This window comes from Phacochoerus africanus, chromosome 2 (assembly GCF_016906955.1).
Source record: "Phacochoerus africanus isolate WHEZ1 chromosome 2, ROS_Pafr_v1, whole genome shotgun sequence".
Taxonomy (NCBI): Eukaryota; Metazoa; Chordata; class Mammalia; order Artiodactyla; family Suidae; genus Phacochoerus; species Phacochoerus africanus.
The window spans coordinates 32,240,316-32,260,944 of NC_062545.1; the positions used below are offsets into that span (position 1 = coordinate 32,240,316).

At 39.9% G+C, this 20,629-nt stretch overlaps 1 protein-coding gene across 3 annotated transcripts in view; it reads right to left on the minus strand.

Moving 5' to 3' along the window:
- AKAP7 (A-kinase anchoring protein 7) overlaps positions 1-20,629 on the minus strand; it is a 139,062-nt gene that overhangs the window by 100,086 nt on the left and 18,347 nt on the right. For all 3 annotated transcript variants that reach the window (XR_007131954.1, XM_047758652.1, XM_047758662.1), the window contains exons 3-4: positions 17,095-17,234; positions 2,383-2,519 (exon numbers count right to left, since the gene is read on the minus strand). Coding sequence is in view for 2 of the 3 variants with exons in the window: in XM_047758652.1 (XP_047614608.1) it covers positions 2,383-2,519; positions 17,095-17,234 (277 nt within the window). In the remaining variant the exon portion in view is untranslated. The remainder of the gene's footprint in view (positions 1-2,382; positions 2,520-17,094; positions 17,235-20,629) is intronic.

A 20,629-nucleotide genomic window follows, 5' to 3' on the forward strand; every position in this document is an offset into this window, starting at 1 on the left:
CCTTAACCTGTTGTGCCACAAGGCAACTCCCTGAAGGAATTTTTTAGATGTGATAAACATTTAAATCAGTAGACTGTGAGTAATGCGGATGGGCCTCATCCAATCAGTTGCAGCCTTTAAGAGAAAAGACTGAGTTCCCCCGTGGAAGAAGGAATTCGGCCTCCGAGCTGCCTTTGGACATGAGACCACAGTATCAACTCTCCCCTGGGTCTCCAGCCTGCCAGACGGCCCACAATCACGTGAGCTAATTCCCTAAATGAAATCTCTCTATATATAGCTCTAGCTGTAGCTGTAAGTATATCTAGATCCAGATATCCAAATGCATATCCATCCTATCGGTTCTGCTTCTCTGGGGAACCCTGACTAGTACACCATTCTAATATAGAGGACATCTGTCTCCTCTCAGGCTTTCCTCTTCTTATGTCACATTTTCTCTGGCTTCTTTTAAGAGCATCAGAGTATTTCGGAAGTTCCCATTATGGCTCAGCAGTAATGAACCCAACTAGTATCCATGAGGATGCGGGTTCAATCGGCCTCGCTCAGGGGGTGAAGAATCCAGTGTTGCTGTGAGCTGTGGTGTAGGCCAGAAGTTCCCTAGACTGGGAACTTCCATATGCCAAAGGTGTGGGCCTAAAAAGCAAAAAATAAATAAAAATAAAAAGAGCATCAGAGTCTTTTTTCTTTTTGTCTTTTTTCTTCTTATTGGCAAAGTGAACAGTGAACATAAGTCAAGAAAGCTCTTCCAGCCTTCTGCCATCACAGGGTGCTCAAGACCTGCTTCTGCGTGGACCAGGTTGGGACCAGCTGATCCCAACCCCCTTCCCAACCCAAGCCTTGGTCTTCATGCCCTCAGGAGACTAGACATCAGGGTAGAAGACAGAAGTAAGCTGCAATCCATTCAGGCTTTGGCTTTCCAAGGAGCTTAAGCTTGAGTTGAACCCAGAGGGCAATACAGGAGGTAACAGGGCAAGGGGCTCCCAGAGAGAATCCCAGAGAACTGGGGGAGGACCAGGGTTTTTCCACGCCACCTTGGAAAGCAGCAACCCATCACCGGTACTCAGCTTTACCGACACAACTCTGGGTTTGGGGGTGCTGAATGTACAGGTACCCTAAGAATGAGGGAAGTAAAACTGAAACTGTCCATTAACCTAGTAAATGACACCTCTAATAGCTAATAATATCAAGGGCCTGCTCTGTTCCAGGCCTTATACAAAGAGTTCTTATATGTATTTTTACTATTATTTCCTCCGTTTACTTAAAAAGCATTAAAAAGTAATAGCTCCCAAAATCAGGCAGCTAGTAAAAGGTGCTTGGGGAGTTCCTGTCGGGGCTCAGTAGAAACAAATCCGACTAGCATCCAAGAGGTCGCAGGTTCGACCCCTGGCCTCACTCAGTGGGTTAAGGATCCGGTGTTGCCATGAGCTGTGGTGTAGGTCGTAGATGTGGCTCAGACCCCGAGTTGCTATGGCTGTGGCACAGGCTGCCAGCTGCAGCTCTGATTAGACCCCTAGCCTGGGAACCTCCATATGCCAAGGGTGCAGCCCTGAAGACAAAAAAAAAAAAAAAAAGCCGTCAGGCCATGGTGCCCAAATCTTTACCTGGAATCCTAACCTAAAGTCAGACTCCAGAGTGCTTACATAGTTAACATGGACAAAATAACTGTATAACCAATGCCTTTGATAATAACAACAGAGTTTAAAAGTATAGATTAGGAGTTCCCATTGTGGCTCAGCAGGTTAAGAATCTGACTAGTATCCATGAGGATGAAGGCTTAATCCCTGGCCTCACTCAGTGGGTTAATGATCCGGCACTGCTGCAAGCTGCAGCGTTAGGTCACAGACGCGGCTCAGATCTGGCATTGCTGTGGCTGTGGCATAGGCCAGCAGCTGCAGTTCCAATTCAATCCCTAGCTGGGGAACTTTATGCCACACGTGCACCATGAAAAGAAAAAAAAAGAGGGAGTTCCCTTTGTGGTGCAGCAGAAACGAATCCGACTTGGAACTATGACGTGGGTTTGATCCCTGGCCTTGCTCAGTGGGTTAAGGATCCAGTGTTGCTGTGAGCTGTGGTAAAAGTCTCAGACATAGCTCGGATCTGGCGTTGTTGTGGCTGTGGAACAGGCCAGCAGCTGTAGCTCCAATTAGATCCCTAGCCTGGGAACCTCCATATGCCGCAGATGCTGCCTCAATAAGCAAAAAAAAAAAAAGGAAAAAAAAGATTAGGAAGACTACTTACATAGTGAATTCTATATAAATAGATTTATCAATTGGAATAAATTATAATAAAGAATACTTCCTTAGAATTTCAATGCCTCTGAGTCCTGCTATGTTTACTTAGAGCAATAACATGGAAAATAATACTTCAGAAAGACATATTACTCACATGTTCACTTCATCTTCATTTAGTAACTTCATCACTAGCAGGGTAATATGAAAGGAACCGTCACGGCTCATTGCTTTGGCCAGTCGCTGATCTTGTTGTATTATTTCATTTTGCAGGATTTTAATTCCTTTTACAATCTAATCACACACAAACAAAATAGAGATTAGGTAAGCAAAATTTCCTTGTGGCAACATTTAAATCAAGAAGAAAAATAAGCAAGAACTGAAATGAGAACAGTGTCAAGATTCCTCAACCAAACAATGCTTAACTGTCCAGTTATTCTCACATATCCTGGAGCAATGACTTGGAAAGCTTAATAGGATGTATAAGTTTAAAAAAATCATATGATGTTTGTTCATCGTAAGATCATCAAGCCCAATACCCTTATTTTACAGACTGGGTCACTGGTTGAGTGGAAAAACTCTCAATGGCCATGTATCTTTCCAGAAACTTATACTTGGAATATACAGAATGACTCACTATAATTATGATCTTTCCTAAAAATAAAAGTTTTATTCTTGCCACAGAAAGGTCAAACCAGCAGACAACATTCCATTTCTGTTGGCAGTAATATTTATTTGTGCCCAAGTGAATGTGTCTGAGAACCCATTCTTCATGGCCTTTAAGATTTTTTAGGACAGCAATAATTTCAACAGAAATGACTACTGTCATTTCCCCAGACATGTGAGGAGGGCCGTAACTATGGAGAAAGGGTTGCAGAGATGTCTAAAGGCATATGTTAGAAAAACTGTACAGTCTGCATCCAAGAGAAATCCCTGGCCCCTCTTCAGCCTTCCCTCTCAAGCTATTCAGAAACAAGAAGAGGAATGATGGCTTCTTCCTCCTCCATTTCCATTTGGAGACAATACCAGTCAACTTCTAAATGTGGTTGTATTGGAAAATAATTGGACACACCAAGCAATACCCAGAGAAAAGAGCTCATCTGGAAATCTGGGGGTTGCAGAATTAGAAAACCAAAAGATGGGGGGCTGGCAATAGAAGCAGAGTCCCTAAAAAGACAGCCGCGATAAGAAACAACTGAATCACAAAATAAATTACAATTAAAAAAACAAAACAAGAAACAACTGAATCATGAGCACAGCAGGCTCTTCTGATACTGGAAAAGCTGTTTCATCCCAAACAATGTCCCCATTATCTGCAGAATGTGACTGGACAAATCATGAGATGCTGTCCGGGGATCTGACTTCCCACATATCTTTACAATAAATCCACATCCCCCAAAATAACCCCAGTGTTTCTCTAGTCCTTGCAGCTAGAGGACAGTAACACATGAAACAGTGTTTTCCTGGTAGGAAGTTACGCAGTAACACCTGACATTAGATTTTCCAAGGTAAGATGTCATTTGCACAAAACCCAACAAAAGAATATTGATAAATGTCATTGACAAAACATTGTAAATCAACTATACTTTAAATTTTTTAATTTAAAAAAAAGTTTTTTAAAAAGAATATTGATAGTCTGCTAAGTAAAAGGCTCCTAACATAGAAGTACACAAAGATCTTACAGAACCAGTTTCCTCTACCTCTATATCCATAAAACTACACTGTAAACTCCTATTTCTTCTCACCACAGAGCCTAGTAGTGACAAGAAACAACATTTAAATAACAACAGTAACAAGCCTGACTTGTGTGGTCACTGGGTCCTAGGCATCTATCTTGGAGAGCATTTTACATATATATTAGTTCACTGAAGCCTCTCACTGATCCTATGAGGTAGGCATTGGTATTATCTCCATTAAAATAAATTGAAACACAGACGATTAAAAGGTCTTTTCAAGATCATATACCCTAAACAGCAAAGAAACTTGAAAAAAGGACAAATGGGAAGACCTGAGAAAAGCAACTGGAGGAGGAGCTCCAGGAAGAATGAGAAGGAGAAGCAGCCAGAAAGTCACAGAAGAAGAGGAACAAGGAATGTTATTTTTAAGAGGAGACAAAGAGAGGGACAGACATGGGGGCACTGACTCAAGAAATGAAGCATCAAGGAAAAAAAAGACATTTAAAGGCCAGCAGGCCAGCAGCTACAGCTCCAATTTGATCCCTAGCCTGGGAACCTCCATATGCCTCGGGTGCGGCCCTAGAAAAGACAAAAAAAAAAAAAATTTAAAGGAGATGTTTAGGAAGTCTTACTGGCCCTGCATAATAGAACATATGCGTCCTCTCACAAATGGCTGAAGAGCAAGTCTATGCACTCTGCAAAGGTTCTGCATACAAAATTTTCAGATAATTTTCCAGGTGCAATAGAGTGCTGAGATTGGCTTTCAGGACTAATGAAGCAGCTCACAAAACTCCAGGTTCATGTAGAAAGGGTCTAGCCAAGTGCTGAGTAACTCATGCATGCTCAAGAATGTCAGACCTCAAAACAACATAATTACATTTTCAAATGTTAGCTGCTACAAATGGTAGCTCTGGTTCTTTAGGATGAGAAATTTTAATACAGAGTAATCAAATTAAGGGTGCTAGACTTGCATCAGAAGTCCTAGATATTAACCCCAGATCTGCCCCAGGTGAAACCTCAGAGAGGTCACCTAGTCGCACTGAGTCTTGATTTCTTCAATTGCAAAGCACTGCCTAACTTACAGTGATGCATTAAAGATCACGCAGACAAGCTACAGGAAGGCACTTGTATGTTCAACACCATTTGCCTAGGATGAAGTGTGCAATGCTGCCAATATTATTGAAATTAGTGGTTCTCTACCCCCAAGGGACATTTGTCAATGCCTGGAGACATCATCACTGTCACAACTAGGGGTTTGTCACTTGAACTTGGTAGAGTGTCTGCATTTTCATAAAAACTTGGTCTTCTAAGCTCAAATACTAATTATATATAAATTCAGAACAATGCTCAAAATTTTCCATCCATTTGTATATTCAGCATTTTAGTATAATGTCCTACTATTTAGCACAAAATTGTTTTAGACCATTCACATCTTTGAATTATCCAGTAGCTTGTAAAATTGCAAATTAAAAACTACAAAACACTTTGAAATGTGAGAAAAAGAATATATATATATATATATATACACACACACACACAAACACACATACACATATACATACATGACTGGGTCACTCAGCTGCATAGCAGAAACTGACAGAACACTGTAAATCAACTATAATAGAAAAATTTTTTAAAATCACTTTTGTGACTGTTTCTCTGAAGTCACACAGTACTTATGCAAAATTAACCTCAGCCTATGAAAATTCTAAAGATAATCTAATCAAGTGATGTATTTCTAACTAGGCTTTGATGCTCCAGATTAATTTATATATTCTTGATACCATCTTTAAAAAATTTTAATGCTCTTTATCCCTAACTACCTTCTTAAGAGATAAAAGGAAAAATGGAAACCACTTCAGAGTCTTCTCTGTATGCCATTTTAAAAAGTACCAATGTCATTAAAGGCCAAAGGAAATTAATTTTTACAGCCACTGTTTAAAATTCGACAAAGCCATTAAAGCTTATCCGTCATCATAATTCCCAGCCACTGGCAATACTGCACAATGCACATTTTTAAACCTAATATTAGAATCATGCTTAAATGGGGCATTGCAAGAAACTTTAAAAAATAAAAGCTTATTTAAATCTTAAATATTCCATTCATTGAGTAATTTCTTTGTACTTGGAGAATAAAAACAGACACCCATCTGCTAAACCTCACCACTAAGCCATATTCCACATGCCTAAAAATAATGCAGCAAGAAAATTCATTTTTCTATCTTTTAAGCTTTCTGGTTGATTTAAAGCATACATGAGCTCAAAGAAAACGCCTTCAAGTTAGTGTAGGGGGGAGAGGAGTTATAATGTAGCACACTGAAGGAGGATGTCCTTGACTTCATCTTTTGACATTATTTTTGGACTTTTTTTCTGTGCTGTTAACATAGGTTATTCCTGAATGTGCTACCTCACTAAGATGAACAGAATTTTCACATCAATTTGCTAACTTGTCTTCAAAGCTGCATCTATTCATTTGCAAGAACTTAAAAAATGGATACCTCAATAACTAGTGTAAAAGCAAAAACATCATCCTCAATTAGGAGAATTTTCTGTACCTACCAAGTGCTGGGCGTACACGATGATACCAAGCATTTACACAATTACATTTCCCAGAAAGGAGCAGAACGCACAAATCACGTTTCATATGTCCATAAGACCAATAATTTTCACATAACAAAATGATGAAATACAGAATTAAATGTAACAAATGCCCCCAAAAGGGTATCATATTTTTCCATTGGTATAAAACAATTCTCTTACAAAAAACTTAATATACTCCTAATTTCAATCAGCTCCTGATGGTTCCCTTGCAATTTTTCAATGGTGACTTAATTACATATTATTACCTCTCATAAGAATGTGTACAAAGCCAACAAATGGGTAAATCTACCTAGAACTAATAATTTAGCAATTGTAGCCAGTTAAGAAACATTGAAGATTTATTATAACACCATTAAATTTCTCATCTTTTTTTAAAATTATTTATTTATTTATTTATTTATTTTTTGGTCTTTTTGTCTTTTTAGGGCCACACCTGGAGCATATGGAGATTCCCAGGTTAGGGGACCAAGCGGGCCTACAGCTGCCGGCCTATGCTACAGCCACAGCAACGTGGGATCCCAGCCAAGTCTGACCTTCACCAGAGCTCACAACAAAGACAGATCCTTAACCCACTGAGCAAGGCCAGGGATCGAACCCGCGTCTTCATGGATGCTAGTTGGGTTCGCTAACCGCTGAGCCACGATAGGAACTCATTTTTATTTTTAAATGTGTAATTGCAGGTAGTGAAAAAACACATACTTTCATATACACACAATTAGGATATTTTTATGCAGACATTCTAACTCATTTTCCAATTCTATTTCTTAAAAATATGAAAATCATGATTTTCCAAAAATAAAGCACTCCAAATGTCTAAGAATGTGTTTCAAAAATCAAAGACCCATGTTAAGCCTGAAATCCTTTTTTCTTTAAAACTGGATGCCAACAAGCAGAGGCCAAAAGTAGAGCAGCTCATTGTCCATGTGCTAGCTTCCAAAAGCTTGTTTGCAGGTCACTTAATTGGAACTTGGAATAAGTTTCCCATTGAAACAATGTTATAAATGCTGCTCCTTTTCCCAGGCCTTTCCACAAAAGCCCATAAGTAGTTTAAAAAGAAAACTCACATTAGATATTTTCAAACAAACACACAAAAGAAGTGCTCAAACAAAAGACAGAAAAAGTATCTCCTAGTCTCATCCTATCCCTACTCCTCCTCCCCACACTGGCCTGTAAGCTTCCTGGGACCCACAAATAAGGCAAGGCCCTTGAGAGGGAAACATTAAATTATGTATTCCCCACTTGTGTTCCCCACTATTACAAGTCACCCTCCCCCCCAGAAAACAAACCTATATTATAAAACCAGCATGTGTAACACCGTATTATTTATAAATGCTCCATTGGAAGTATTATTTATAAATGCTCCGTTGGAACTTGGTATGCCAGAAACACATCTTCCGCCCTCAAGAGACAGTATTTTGTGTGCGTGCGTGTCTACTCTTGCCAAGCTCTGTTCTAGGTACTGAGAATGAGCTGAAAAACTTTGTAAGGAAAGCAAACAAGTATCTAATTTTAAGGATGACAAATGACAAAAGGGAAGCCATGAAAGTTTGGTGCCAGGGGGTTTTTTTGGGGGGGGGGGATGACCTAATCAGGGTGGTGACAGGTAGAGAGGTTTGAGCTGAGATTTGTGCATGAACAAAACCAAAAGGGGAGGAAAGAAAAGTCCCAGCCAGAGAAGGCTTTCCCTAGGGCAGGGGCAACCCGGCAAGTTCAAGCCAGGCCAGGGGCTCATGCCCAAGGAGCAAGGGCTGAGCTGGAAAAGGCCAGGCCATGTGGAACCTTAGAGAATGTGGTAAAGCCTCTGTCTTCATCCTAATATCAATGGGAAAATTCTGAAGTGTATAATAAGCACCTAGGTGATGTGTCCAAATTTGGGCTTAGAAAGCAATCATTATCATTTCCGTTTTACACCGAAGACACTGATTCTGAAATAGGGTATAACCTGACCTACATCCACAGTGTAGTTTGTGAGCCGGGTGGTACCCAACAAGGTCTGTCAGACTCCAAGGCCTACATGTACTCCCCTCACTTTTTTTGAGGAGCAGAAACAAGAGCTACAGCAGCTTGCAGGGTGAAAACGTCAGGGTTACAGACTGCTCGCTCTTACCCCCTCCTCTCATCATTGTGGCCGGAATCCTGAACGAAGTGGCAGAAGAAAAGAATCTCTCTGCCCTCTTTCCCCTGGGTGCCCTTCCCCGCTACCCCTAGCCCACCACATCAGCCCACCTGTCTTCACCAGGGGAGATGAGGAGCCGTAATGGGGCTGGAGCAGGCTTGGAGGTGATGCAGAGCTGTGGCTTAGACCCGGGGAGCCAAAACAGAGGTGTGAAGGGAACAAGAGAAAATGCAGGGCCTGAGCAAAGCAACTTAGAGAAGGGCTCACCAAACTGCTACACTCACAGACTGCGGAGTGGAACAATTCCTAAGCAAGAAATCACACTAAGGAAATAGGCAACTCTTCTGATCCCAAATCATGTGCCCTTGGCCTGTTTCACATGCAGTTCCCTCAGGACCGTGCCTCTGCTGGGTTAAGCAGGGCCACCTGGACTTCCTGCTCTCTTCTGATCCCCATGCGTACACGTGATCCTAACTCTCGGAAAACCTGTCCAAAACACTTGCAAGTATTTTAACATAATACATAATTGCTAATTACATTAAACTCTGCATCAGCCAAACGCTTTTAAGGGCTCTTTTGCCATTAACTCACCACTACGTACGAGTAAGGTCAAAGTTGGCTTCTTTACTGTATCAAATTCTAAAACCCTAGACTGTTAGGTAAGATAACTTTTTTTTTTTTTTCAGTCTTTTTGCCTTTTCTTGGGCCGCTCCCGCAGCATATGGAGGTTCCCAGGCTAGGGGTCGAATCAGAGCTGTAGCCGCTGGCCTATGCCACAGCCACAGCAATGCGGGATCCGAGCCGTGTCTGCAACTTACACCACAGCTACAGCAACGCCTGATCCTTAACCCACTGAGCAAGGCCAGGGATCGAACCCTCAACCTCATGGTTCCTAGTCAGATTTGCTAACCACTGAGTCACAGCGGGAACTCCAGATAACTTCCTTTTTTAAGTATCTTTTCTCCCCAACTGAACTATATCTCACAGACTATTTCCTAGAATGTCCCAATAGAATTTATTTTTTCCTTTGGTATTTATTTTTTTTATTTCAATTTCATTTTCTTTGATTATAAAAAGTCATTAGCCTTTTGTAGAAACAGTCTAGTTAAATAAAGGGAGAAGCCACCTGAAAAATTGCCTAGTTAAGATATCAGAGCCCACAAACAGCAATTCAGATATGGCTCTTAAGTTAGGCCACAATACAAAAACAGTCAGTCTGCCAAGTGTTCTTTCCTAAGGCATCTCCATTCCCACCTCACTGCTCTAGAAGTCTTAGCTGCTGCACTTTTTTACTTAGTCTCTTATAAGGGTTTCTGTGTAGGGGACAATTGGCTGGTCCCATTGCCTATTATTGAGGCCACATTAATTTTTCAGATTTAATAGATTTCTGTCAAGTTTATCATACAATATTAAGTTGGTACAACAATGAATAATTTTAAAGAAACTACATGGCAATAATCATTACCATAAACAGGACTAGGCAGCAAGAAATCTCAATTTATGTTCCCCACAAAGATTTCAGAATATTCTTTTTTCTACTTGCTCTCTGCTTCTGAAAGATTCCTCCACTATGATGAACACTTAGAAAGGACCCTGACGTGCTACTGGGCAACACTTGTTCAAGAGACTTTTGCAAAATTACTGTTTAAATATATTTTTTGAAATTATTCTTTAAATATATTCAATACTCCTTGTGTGGCCCAACTAAAATGCCACAAAGTCTCTCTTTTTAAAAATTTTATTCAAGGGAGTTCCAATTATGGCTCAGCAGTTAACGAATCCAAATAGGAACCATGAGGTTGCAGGTTCAATCCCTGGCCTGCTCAGTGGGTTAAGGATCCAATGTTGCTGTGAGCTGTGGTGTAGGTCACAGACACAGCTTGGATCTGGCATTGCTATGGCTGTGGCGTAGGCCGGCGGCTACAGCTCTGATTAGACCCCTAGCCTGGGAACCTTCATATGCCAAGGGTGCAGCCCTAAAAAGACCAAAAAAAAAAAAATTATTCAAGTAGAGTTGTTTCACAATGTTGTGTTAATTTCTGCTATACATGGAGTTCCCACTATGGCTCAGAAGCTTAAGAATCCAACATAATCTCCATGAGGATGCAGGTTCAATCCTGGGCCTCACTCAGTGGGTTAAGGATCTGGTGTTGCAGGAAGCTCCAGCATAGGTCGAAGATGGGGCTGAGATCCAGTGTTGCTGTGGCTGTGGCAAAGGCCCCAGCTGTAGCTCCAATTTGACCCCTGGCCTGGAAATTTCCATACACCACAGGTGCAGCCATAAAAAAGAAAAAAATTCTACTGTATGGCACAGTGATTCACACACATATATATCCTTTTGCACATTCTTTTCCATTAGGTTTATCACAAGATACTGAATATAATTCCCTGTGCTCTTCAGTAGGACCCGGTTTATCATTCTATACATAATAATTTGCATCTGCTAATCCCAAACTCCCAATCCACCTCCCCTCAACCACTTCCTTCTATCACCAAGGACTCTTAAAACCTGAGAGCAAATGAGCTTACAAGCATTTACTGTACCTTAAATATAATGTAGAATAAAATTTAGTAAAAATAGTTTTTTTAATAAAATAGCACCTATCGAGGCTGGGAGATGGGATTAAGATGGCAGAATAGAAGGACTGGAGCTCAACTTCTCTCCTAAAAACAACAAAATTCACAACTAAAGGCTGAGCAATCTTCAACCAAATGGGTCAGAAACCTTAAAAAAGATACCATACTCCAGAAGACAAAGAAGAAGCCACATAAAGAGGTAGGAGGGGTGATTTTGTGATATAAACAACCACATACCTCCCCAATGGGAAGCCCCACAGACTGGAAACTAACTGGTTCACAAGACTCACCTACAGGAGTGAGAGTTCTGAGCCCCACATCAAACTCTCACGTGTGGGGATCTGGCACTGGGAGAAAGAGCCCCTGGAGCATCTGGCATTGAAGGCCAGAGGGGCTTGTGCACAGGAGCTCCACGGGACTGGGGGAAACAGAGACCCCATTCTTAAAAAGTGTACACAGACTTTCCCGTGCACTGGGTCCCAGGGCAAAGCAAAGTCTCCATAGGAATCTGGGTCAAACCTAACTGCAGTTCTTAGAGGACATCCTGAGAAAACAGGGGTGAATGTGGCTTGCTGTGAGGGAAGGACATTGAAAGCAAAGCTCTCAGGAATATTCGGCACCATGCCTTTCTCTGGAGGTGGCCATTTTGGGAAAATCTGCCCCACCCATCAGTCAGGCTGAGAAGCCCCAGAGCAAACAACAATCCAGGTGGGAATCACAGCCTCACCCCTCAGTAAACAGGCTACCTAAAGACCCCCCCCCAGGCACACAGCTGCCTCTAATCCCATCCAGAGACTAAGCCCCACCCACCAGAGGGATTAGAATCAGCTCCACCTACCAGTGGGCAGGCATGAGCCCCTCCCATCAGGAGCCTACAGCAAGCCCCCATACTGACTTCAGCCACAAGGGGGGCAGACACCAGAAGTAAGAGAGGCTACAACTCTATTATCTGTAAAAAGGTCACCACACCAAAAACCTATAAAAATGAAAAGACAAAGAACTATAACTCAGATGAGGGAGAAAGGAAAAAACCCCAGAAAACAGTTAAGTGATCAGGATATTCTCGCCTCCAGGAAAAAGACTTTATTTTTTTTTTGTCTTTTTTTTTTTTTGCTATTTCTTGGGCTGCTCCCGCGGCATATGGAGGTTCCCAGGCTAGGGGTCGAATCGGAGCTGTAGCTGCCGGCCTACGCCAAAGCCACAGCAACTCGGGATCCGAGCCGCGTCTGCAACCTACACCACAGCTCACGGCAACGCTGGATCGTTAACCCACTGAGCAAGGGCAGGGACCGAACCTGCAACCTCATGGTTCCTAGTCGGATTCGTTAACCACTGCGCCACGACAGGAACTCCGAAAAAGACTTTAGATTGTTGATGCTGAAGATGATGCAAGACATTGGAGGCAAAAATGGATCACTTACAGGAAACACTGACCAAAGAGATACAAGATATAAAACTTACAGAAAAAGAGATGCAAAATACAATAACGGAAATAAAAAATTCACTAGAAGCAGCTAACAGCAGAATACAGGAGGCAGAAGAACAAATAAGCAAGGTGGAGGACAGATTAGTGGAAATTATGGATGCAGAACAGAAAAGAGAAAAAAGATTGAAAACAAATGAAGAGAGTCTCAGAGAACTCTGGGACAATGTTAAATGCACCAATATCCATATTATAGGGGTGCCAGAAGGAGAAGAGATAGAGAAGGGGACAGAGATAATAGCAGAAAACTTCCCTAACATGGGAAAGGAACCACTCACTCAAATCCAGGAAGTAAAAGAAAAATCAACTCAAATACAACACTAAAGATAGTCATCAAACCAGAAGATGAGAGAATAAGAGAAGAAGGAAAGAAAAAAGAGCAACAAAAACAAATCCAAAGCAATTAATAAAATGACAATAAAAACATACATATCAATAATTACCTTAAATGTCAATGGAAAACGCCCCAACCAAAAGACACAGACTGGCTGAATGGATACAAAAACAAGGTCCATATATATATGCTGTCTTCAAGAGACCCACTTCACTTCTAGGGACACATACAAATTGAAAGTGAGAGGATGGAAGAAAATACTTCATGCAAACAGGAATCAAAAGAAACATGAAGTAGAAATACTCATATCAGACAAAACAGACTTTAAAATGAAGAATATTTTAAGGGACAAGGAAGGTCACTACATAATGATCAATGGATCAACCCAAGAAGAAGATACAACAATTTTAAATATCTACACACCCAACATAGGTTCACCACAATATATAAGGCAACTGCTAACAACCTTAAAAGGACAAGTCAACAATAACACAATCAAAGAGGGGGACTTTTAACACCCCACTTACAGCAATGGACAGATCATCCAGACAGAAAATCAATAAGGAAACACAGGCCCTGAATGACGCATTAAACCAGATTTATAGGACATTCCATCCAAAAGCAACAGAATACACATTCTTCCCAAGTGCACATGGAACATTCTCTAAGGCTGATCACATCCTGGGCTACAAATCCAACCTTGGTTAACTTTAAGAAAATTGAAATCATATCAAGCATCTTTTCCAACCACAACACTATTTGGCTGGAAAAGAAAAAAACTGCAAAAAACACAAACACATGGAGACTAAACAACATGCTACTAAACAACCAACGGATCACCGAAGAAATCAAAAGGAAATAAAAAAATACCTAGAAGCAAATGACAACAAAGATACAACACTCCAAAACCTACGGGATGCAACAAAAGCCATTCTAAGAGGAAAGTTTACAGCAATACAAGCCCACCTCAGGAAACAAGAAAAAGCTCAAATAAACAAGCAGCTCAAGGGAGAAGAACAGACAAGACCTAAAGTTAGTAGAAGGAAAGAAATCATAAAGATCAGTGCAGAAATCAATGAAATAGAAACAAAGAAAACCATAGAGAAGATCAAAGAAACAAAAAGCTGGTTCTTTGAAAAGATCAACAAAATTGATAAACCCTTAGCCAGACTTATCAAGAAAAAAAGAGAGGGACTCAAATCAATAAAATTAGAAATGAAAAAGGAGAACTAACAACAGACATCACAGAAATCCAAAGGCTCATAAGAGACTACTATTTGCAACTATACGCCAATAAAACAGAAAACCTAGAAGAAATGGACAAATTCTTAGAAAAGTACCATTTCCCAAGACTAAAATAAGATGAAATAGAAAAGATGAATGGACCAATCACAAGAACGGAAATTGAAACTGTGATTTTAAAACTTCCAACAAACAAAAGTCCAGGACTAGATGGCTTCACAGGCGAATTCTATCAAACATTTAGAGAAGAGCTAACACCTCTCCTTCTGAAACTATCCCAAAAAATTGCAGAGGAAGGGATACTCCCAAACTCATTCTATGAGACCACCATCACTCTGATACCAAAACCAGACAAAGACACCACAAAAAAAAGAAAACTACAGGCCAATTTCACTGATGAACATCAATGCAAAAATCCTCAACAAAATACTAGCAAACCAAATTCAACAATACATTAAAAGAATTGTACATCATGATCAAATGGGATTTATCCCAGGGATACGAGGGTTCTTCAATATCCGCAAATCCATCAGTGTGATACACCACATTAACAAACTGAAGAATAAAAACCATATGATCCTCTCAATAGACACAGAAAAAGCCTTTGACAAAATCCAACACCCATTTCTGATTAAAAAACCTTTCAGAAAGTGGGCATAGCAGGAACCTACCTCAACATAATAAAGGCCATATATGACAAACCCAGAGCGAACATCATTCTCAATGGTGAAAAGCTGAAAGAATTCCCACTGAGATCAGGAACAAGACAAGGATGTCCACTCTCGCCACTACTCTTCAACATAGTTTTGGAAGTCCCAGCCACAGCATCAGAGAAGTAAAAGAGATAAGAGGAATCCAAATTGGAAAGGAAGAAGTAAAACTATCACTATTTGCAGATGACATGGTACTATACCTAGAGAATCCCAAAGACTCTACTAGAAAACTGTTAGAGCTCATCCACGAATCTGGCAAAGTCGCAGGATACAAAATTAATACACAGAAATCGACTGCATTTCTATATGCTAACAATGAAAGAGCAGAAAAAGAAATTAGGGAAGCAATCTGTTTACCATCGCATCCAAAAGAATAAAATACCTAGGAGTAAACCTACCTAAAGAAACAAAAGACCTGTACTTGGAAAACTATAAGACACTGATAAAGGAAATCAAAAATGACACAAATAGATGGAAAGATGAACCATGCTCGTGGATTGGACGAGTTAATATTATCAAAATGACTATACTACCCAAGGCAATCTACAGATTCAATGCAATCCCTATCAAATCACCAAGGACATCTTTCACAGAACTTGAACAACATATTGTAAAGTTCGTTTGGAAGCACAAAAGACCCAGAATAGCCAAAGACATCCTGAAAAAGAAAAATGGAGCCGGAGGAATCAGGCTCCCAGACTTCAGACTATACTACAAATCAACAATCCTGAAAACCGTATGGTACTGGCATAAAGACAGAAATATAGATCTGTGGAACAGAACAGAAAGCCCAGAATTCAACCCACACACCTACAGCCAACTCATCTATGACAAAGGAGGCAAGAATATACAATGGAGAAAGGACAGCTTGTTCAATAAGTGGTGCTGGGAAAACTGGACAGCCACATGGAAAAGAATGAAATGAGAACACTCCCTAACACCATACACAAAAATAAACTCAAAATGGATTAAAGACCTAGATATAAGACCTGATACTATAAAACTCTTAGAGGAAAACATAGGCCAAACACTCTCTGACATAAACGAAAGCAACATCTTCTCAGATCCACCTCTTAGAGTAATGACAATAAAAGCAAAAGTAAACAAATGGGACCTAATCAAACTTCAAAGTTTCTGCACAGCTAAGGACACCCCAAACAAAACAAAAAGACAACCCACAGAATGAGAGAAAATCTTCTCAAATGAATTGACTGACAAGGGATTAATCTCTAAAGTTTACAAACACCTTCTGCAGCTCCATACCAAAAAAACAAACAACCTCAAAAAAAAATGGGCAGAAGATCTAAACAGACAGTTCTCCAAAGAAGATATACAGATGGCCGATAAACACATGAAAAGATATTCAACATCACTCATTATTAGAGAAATGCAAATCAAAGCCACTTTGAGGTACCACCTTACACCAGCCAGAATGGCCATCATCAAAAAGTCTACAAACAGTAAGTGCTGGAAAGGGTGTGGAGAAAAAGGAACCCTAGTACACTGTTGGTGGGATTGTAAATTGGTGCAACCACTGTGGAAAACAGTATGGAGATCCCTCAGAAAACTAAACATAGAACTACCATTTGATCCAGCAATCCCACTCCTGGGCATCTAGCCAGAGAAAACCGTGACTGGCAAAGACACATGTACTCCAATGTTCATTGCAGCACTATTTACAATAGCCAAGACATGGAAACAACCTAAATGTCCATCGACAGAGGAGTGGCTAAGGAAGATGTGGTACATATACACAATGTAATATTACTCAGCCATTAAAAGGAATGAAATACCGGCATTCTTAGCAACATGGATGGACCTAGAAATTATCATGCTAAGTGAAGTCAGCCATACAATGAGACACCAACATCAAGTGCTTTCACTGACATGTGGAATCTGAAAAAAGGACAGACTGAACTTCTTTGCAGAACAGATGCTGACTCACAGACATTGAAAAATTTATGGTCTCCAAAGGAGACAGTTTGGGGGGTGGGGAGATGTGCTTGGGTTATGGGATGGAAACCCTGTGAAATTGGATTGTTAGATCCTTATACAACTATAGATGTGTTAACTTCATTTGAGTAATAAAAAAAAACACACCAATGAAAACAGAAAAAAAAATAGCACCTCTTTGTTAGTGATGGGAATGGACAGAAAATAGTTGGGTTGATAATCTTTTTCCCTTTTTTTCTTCTTCTTTATTTGTTCTTTATTGTTCCATTCACTTTCTTTACTTCTCTCCAAATTTCTTTGCGGTACATCAATGACTAGAGAAAAAAAGTCAAACAATAATACGTCTAATGCATTAAAACAAAGATAATATAATCAGAAAAAACAAGTAACAACCATCCATAATTGTCACTTTCAAATCTAAAGTAGGAATTGGCAAACTCTTCTGTAAAGGATCTCATAATAAATATTTTAGGCTTTGCAGATCATATGATCTTGGTCAAAACTACCCAAGTCTGCTGTAGGCAAAACACAGATGAATGGGAACAAGTGTTTTCCAATAAAATTTTATTTACAAAGCAGACAGTCAGCCAGATTTGGCCCAAGGTCATGGTGCCCTAACCCCTGATCTAAAGCATAACTAAAAGCTATTCTCTTTCCTCTGCCACAATTTTCTTGATCCTAGGAAAGATCACTTTTCATCCATTCTATACCCAAATATTTATAACTTTTACAACAAACCCACTTGCAACAGTACCACTCAAAATTCAATTTGTGGCCAGTGTCACAGTACAAACATTTCGGACCAATTAGACAAAGGAATTCTGTGACAATTTTTTTTTGTCTTTTTTGTCATTTTCGGGCCATATCCGAGGCATGTGAAGATTCCCAGGCTATGGGTCAAATCGGAGCTGTAGCTGATGGCCAATACCACAGCCACATAAGATCCAAGCCACATCTGTGACCAACACCACAACTCATGGCAACACTGGATCCTTAATCCACTGAGCAAGGCCAGGGATCAAATCCTCGTCCTCTTGGGTACTAGTTGGGTTCGTTAACCACTGAGCCACAACGGGAACCCCTGTTTGACAATTTTTGGTTTCTATTTTGGAGACCTTTTTCTTTAACATATTTTTTTTAGTAATTCATGTTTTAGTGTATTTTACAAAAGTATCAGTCAACAACAAATAAGAAATTAAAGAAAAAAAACTGGTCCTTGACTACAGGTAATGTGAGAAACACTTAGCATCCTACTTTTTAAAGTCATCTTCAAAAAGACATTTCCAACACCTAGTGATTCTAATTATAAAGCTATAGCCCCAGAAATAATTTCCCAATCAGTGTGAAATGCCATGGGTCTCTTTTACAGATTCTATCAGGGGCTTCCACATGCATGCACAACTCCCATCAACTGATTTTCAGGCTGTGTTCTCTTGAACAGTAGTTGACTGTTCAGCACAGCATCTCTCATCAAGACTTTGTTAAAAAATTCAAAAATAATTATATTTTTGGAGGTAGGATTTTGGAAAGAGGGAGGGAGGAAGCACCTCACCTTACATTCAGTCCCATGAGGTTCATCTTTGGGATCAGCTCTAACAGATCATAATGACTATCTGCCCACAAAACTTGAGAAGGACTCTGAGAAAAGCCTGAGCTCAACCAAGAGCACAAGACCTGTGTGCATCTAATTAACGAAATTCCTTATTTTACCTATGATGCAACAGAAGAGCAGAAAAACTTAAAAGCAGCTCAGTGTCACAGTCTTTTTGAACTCTCTCCTTCTAGTGTCCTTCTTACTGGATGAAACTGCTGCCCTGGGACAGTTCTAGACAAGTTACTACCACACACAAAAACCAAAGAGCAGAAGGAACTGTCCTTATTCTGTTGCTCTTTGAAATATGAATAATAAACAATTTTTAAATGACTGTTACATATATTTTAATACTAACTTCTAAGAAATAGAAAATGTCTAAAATTTAGGAGTTCCCACTGTAGGGCAGTGCGTTAAGAATCCGACTGCAGTGGCTTGGGTCACTGCAGAGATGCAAATTTGATCCTCGACCTGGCACAGTGGGTTTAAGGATCCAGCACTGCTGCAGCTGTGGAGTGGTCAAAGGTGCGGCTCAGATTCATTCCGTGACCTGTACACTTCCATATGCTGCAGGTGTGGCCATTAATGAAAAAAGAAAAGCAAAATTTTAAAACTAAGGGTTTGTAGGACTAGACAGGCTTTCTTTCTAGGACTAACATGTCTGTGAGCCCTAGGAGGAGACCTAGAAGACAGAGGTAAATTAAGAGCAAGGCGATCAGGGTAATAAATCTGATTGCATCATTATGGGTTAAGGCAAAATTACCTGGCCTATTTGTACAACCATTTCTCTATTACGTCTCAACAACATGCGTAATGGTTACTATGGTTAAAATGATACGTCTTCACAGAAAACACCTATTTGAAATACAAACAACTAGCTTTTACACATGTGAGCCTGTTCAGAACTTTATAAAAAGTTCCTAGCATTTTCATCTGTATTACCAGTATTATCTAAATTGCCTCATATGATGTCCTGGGGTTTTATTTCCCATGCAACGTTTTCAATACAGAAAGTCAAGTCAATATGTCGAGCTGCTTGTAATTTCAGATAGCTAAGAAACAATCTTAGCTTTGATTGTAGTAACATTAATTAAATGTATTAATTTTAAAGAGAAGCCACAAAACATGCTAATTCAGGACATATATTTTAAATATATTTCTAGCCCATCTTCATCTGCTGTTAGTAAATTGGCATTCTGGAAATGGAAACCAATTTACATATAATCTGCAACCAGAGTTTCAGGGGTGGAATCCTGGCTCTTCCACACTCTAGCTGTGTGATCTTAGATAAGTCACATAAATTCTCTTCACCTAAGTTTCCTTCCTCTATGATCTGAGGATAATAATAGCTATCTCATAGGAACACTGAAAGACTGAGTTAATACATGAGAGCTCTTAGACTACTTCCTGGTGCAAAGTAAGCACTATTACTAGCAATTATGCCAGATGTTACCCAGAGCCAAACAAAATTATAGAAATAAACCTGTATCTACTAGGATCTTTCAGGGGACTCTAAAAAGAAATGGAGATGATTCATAAGCTGTTTATTGTTTTTTGTCATTCAAACCACTTGAGTATAAAAAAATGAAAAACAGTCTCAAACACTTTTTTTTTTTAATAAAACATAGAGGAATGCAACCTGGCCAGGGTGTGGGCTGGGGCATGTGAGGTAAAAATAATTTTTTAAAAAGTAAAAAATTAAAATTAAATATATTATCAAAAATTTTCAAAAGCAAATTTATTTTATTTTTTATTTTTATTTTTTGGCTGTGGTGTGCAGCAGCTTGATGTGGGATCTTAGCTCTCAGACCAGGGACTGAACCCAAGCCACAGCAGTAAAAGCGCCAAACCCTAACCACTAGACCAACAGGGAGCTCCCAAAATAACAATTTTTTATAAGTAAAATTAAACACCAGTTCTAAATAAGATCCCAGTATCTTTCCCCTTACATCTCATTGTCCAAATCATAACATAGAACTAACCCTCTGCAGCACGGCAATCTGGGGTAGTATCTGACAGTTATCAACCTTTGTTGCCTTTGTGGAGAAGTAACCTACAAAAGGAAAAGGGGGAGGGGGACGGCTGCCTAGAAGGCAACCAGCAATGTCTGTTTCAGTC